This window comes from Schistocerca gregaria, unplaced genomic scaffold (assembly GCF_023897955.1).
Source record: "Schistocerca gregaria isolate iqSchGreg1 unplaced genomic scaffold, iqSchGreg1.2 ptg001463l, whole genome shotgun sequence".
Classification (NCBI taxonomy): domain Eukaryota; kingdom Metazoa; phylum Arthropoda; class Insecta; order Orthoptera; family Acrididae; genus Schistocerca; species Schistocerca gregaria.
In genome coordinates, this window is record NW_026062761.1 from 15,575 (window position 1) to 18,513 (window position 2,939).

The 2,939-nt window shown below is 65.1% G+C and overlaps 1 protein-coding gene across 1 annotated transcript; it reads right to left on the bottom strand.

The window, feature by feature from the left end:
- Nucleotides 1-241: 241 nt before the first annotated feature.
- On the bottom strand, nucleotides 242-2,285 carry LOC126332481 (serine/arginine repetitive matrix protein 1-like; the record flags this gene model as incomplete). The annotated part of the gene is made up of 2 exons (XM_049996610.1): nucleotides 1,150-2,285; nucleotides 242-684 (listed from the first exon to the last, which is right to left on the bottom strand). Coding segments are annotated over exons 1-2 (1,579 nt in total), but the record flags the coding sequence as incomplete, so codon positions are not given.
- Between the last annotated feature and the right edge of the window lie 654 nt (nucleotides 2,286-2,939).

Consider the following 2,939-nt stretch of genomic DNA (forward strand, 5'->3'; position numbering starts at 1 on the left):
GCTTCAGGAAGGTCTCGCACACGAGGCAGACGTCAATTGCCTCGTCGCGCAAGAACTCCCTGAATTCCCCTTGTTGGGGGACCAAACTGTTTGCGTTGAAAGCGCAAACGGTGAGGCCATGAATGTGGCGATTATCCATGACGCGGCGGGGTTGCAACGCCGGCCTGAAGGGCAGACGTGACCGCGGTGACGAGCACCGGTAGCTGCTCGAGCAGCTGGCTCAACGACCGCAAGAGCGAACGGAGCTCGGCTGCATCGGTGGCCGAGGGGGCGGCGTTGGCCGCTGGGGGGGCCTCCGCCACTGGGGAGGCCGGTTGCGGCAACTCCGTAGCAGACGACTGCCGCGGAGCGTCGGCAGCCGGTTGCGGCGTAGCACGAGGTGCCGTCGTCTGTTGTGGCAGTGTGTCATCGGCATTCCAGCGTGCAGCGGCATGGGTGGCCCGGCCCGCGCGCCGGCGACGCCTGCGCGGGGCGGCAACCCGCGCGCTCTGCGTGGGTGGTGGGTTGGCCTCCCCCCCGGGCGAAGCCGGGGACGGCGCGGCCGGTTGCCTCGTCTCGCCCGCCGCCAGTTCCGAACGCCTGGCGGTGGCGGCTGATGGTCCGCCCTTGGTGGCGGCAGCAAAGCTGGTGGACGGGTGCACCTTACGAGAAGGAGCAGCCCCTCCGCTCCGGTGGTTTCGGCCCCTTTTAAAGGCCGAACAGCCTCTGTAGCTGGCAACGTGCGCGCCGCCGCAGTTGCAGCACGTCGGCTTCTCTTCCTTGGCGAGCCCGCAAGACTTGCTCTCGTGCTGTCCCGCGCATTTGACGCAGCGGGGCAACATAGAGCAGTAGCGGGAGACATGGTCGAGCCTCTGGCAGGAAAAGCACTGGGCCCTCTTGCCTTTGGCCCGGAGAGGTTCCACCGCGACCCTGACCCGGCCGACTCGCTGCACCTGGAAAATCTTCCGATTTTCCAGGTTGTCGACGAGGACAACCTGGTACAGTGGCATGTCGCGGTGCGTGCGTGGGGACTTCATCAGTCCGGTGGACCGGACGCCGAAGCCCATGTCCTCGAGTTCTTCTCTGAGATAGTCCGCCCCAAACTTGAGTGGAAGGTGGCGGAACACCACCTTCAGAAGTTTGAGCGGCTCAGAGGGGTGCGTGTAGCACGGGAGGCCATCTCTGGAGATGGTGTCCATCACCGCGCGGTACTCCTCGTTGGAGGACACCGTGACCTTGTAGAGGTCACGGCCAGCAGTCTTGACAGTGGCGGACGTAGCCGCCCTGTCTAGTTTTTGCTGGAACTCCTTGTACCCGCCCGCCCATTGGATGACGATGGGCGGGGGCTTCTTTTGGGCCGACACAGGAGGCGCGGCACCATCTTCAGTCGCGTCCACACTGGCCCCTGCGAACGCGTTGGCGGTCGGCAGCGGCGTCGGTTGCTGCAGCGCAGCAGCCCTGGCAGTGCGCCGCCTGGGAGGGGCGACAAAACCATCCTCATCCGGCTGCCGGGAGGTGGCAGGTGGACGAGTGGGCCGCCGCGTCTTCGTCGGTCTCGGCGAGGCGGCGCTCGCGGAGGAGCCCGCGATAGTCGTCCCAGACTCCGTGGTGGAAGGGCGGGAAGCCCTCGAGGCCTTCTTCCGCGGCCTCGCTGTGTCGGACGTCTGAGAGGGAGTGTCGGAGTCGTCATGCGTCATAGCCCGGCGCTTTCTGGGCGCACGGGCAGCGTCAGAGTCAGTGTCACGGCGCTCTGACTCGGCTATGGCCTCAGCCAAATTAGCGTCAGGCAGGTCGATATCCTGCATCTCGGCGGCCGCAGCTAGCGTAGCCACGGGCTCTTCTCGTGTCTTGGGGACCAGGGGTGCAGCCGGGGGCACATCGACCTCTTCAGTGGTCGAGGCCAGCGGCGCAACTCCCGCCGAGGCCGCCACCGCCGGGACCGCAGACTCGCGCAATTCAACCGGCGGGGCTCTCGGTGGCACACCCGACACTTGCTGCCTCGTGTACGGCAGAGTGGCACCCTTCCGAATGTGACAGAAGGCGAGTATAGTCGCCTCGTCGTCCTTTCGACCCGGGTAGGAACCCCCGTGAGCGAGTTTGTTCATAAGAATGAACACTCGATCACGAGAGAGCACATCAGAATCCGAAGAGTCATTCCTGTCGTGGTCAGTTGTCGTAAGCCGGTTCGTCATAAGTGGGGGGCCGGATGGGGCCGCCACCGGGATCAGCTCAGTCGCCTGAGCTGGCCCCGACGGGCGGCGATCCGCCACACCCTTCGCAGGTAAAGCAACCTCTCTCAACGACATCTCGAACAGCACTGTGCCGGCGCCGGCGGGGTGGGGGTCCTTTATGGGCTCGGGTGCGGCGGCCGGTTGCGCGCGCGCCCCATTGGTCGGCGGCCGCAGCAGGGCGAGCTGGTAAAGGTGCGGCGGCGGCGTGCGGCGGGTGCCACTGTGTGGGGAGACGCTGACTGGAGCGGAGCGCCTGACTGACTGACTGACTGCGCGTGCCTGCCTGCCTGCCTGCCTGCCTGCCTGCCTGCCTGTTTGTTCGTGATGCCGCCCAAGACTAGCGGGAAAGCCGCCAAGAAGGCTGGCAAGGCGCAGAAGAACATTTCGAAGGGCGACAAGAAGAAGAAGCGCAAGAGGAAGGAGAGCTATGCCATCTACATCTACAAGGTGCTGAAGCAGGTGCACCCTGACACGGGCATCTCTTCGAAGGCGATGAGCATCATGAACAGCTTCGTGAACGACATTTTCGAGCGCATTGCGGCCGAGGCTTCTCGCCTGGCGCACTACAACAAGCGCTCGACCATCACGTCCCGCGAGATCCAGACCGCTGTGCGGCTCTTGCTGCCTGGCGAGCTGGCCAAGCACGCGGTGAGCGAGGGCACGAAGGCGGTGACCAAGTACACGAGCTCCAAGTAAGGAGGTGGCTCTTGGAAATAGGAGGCTCGTCCG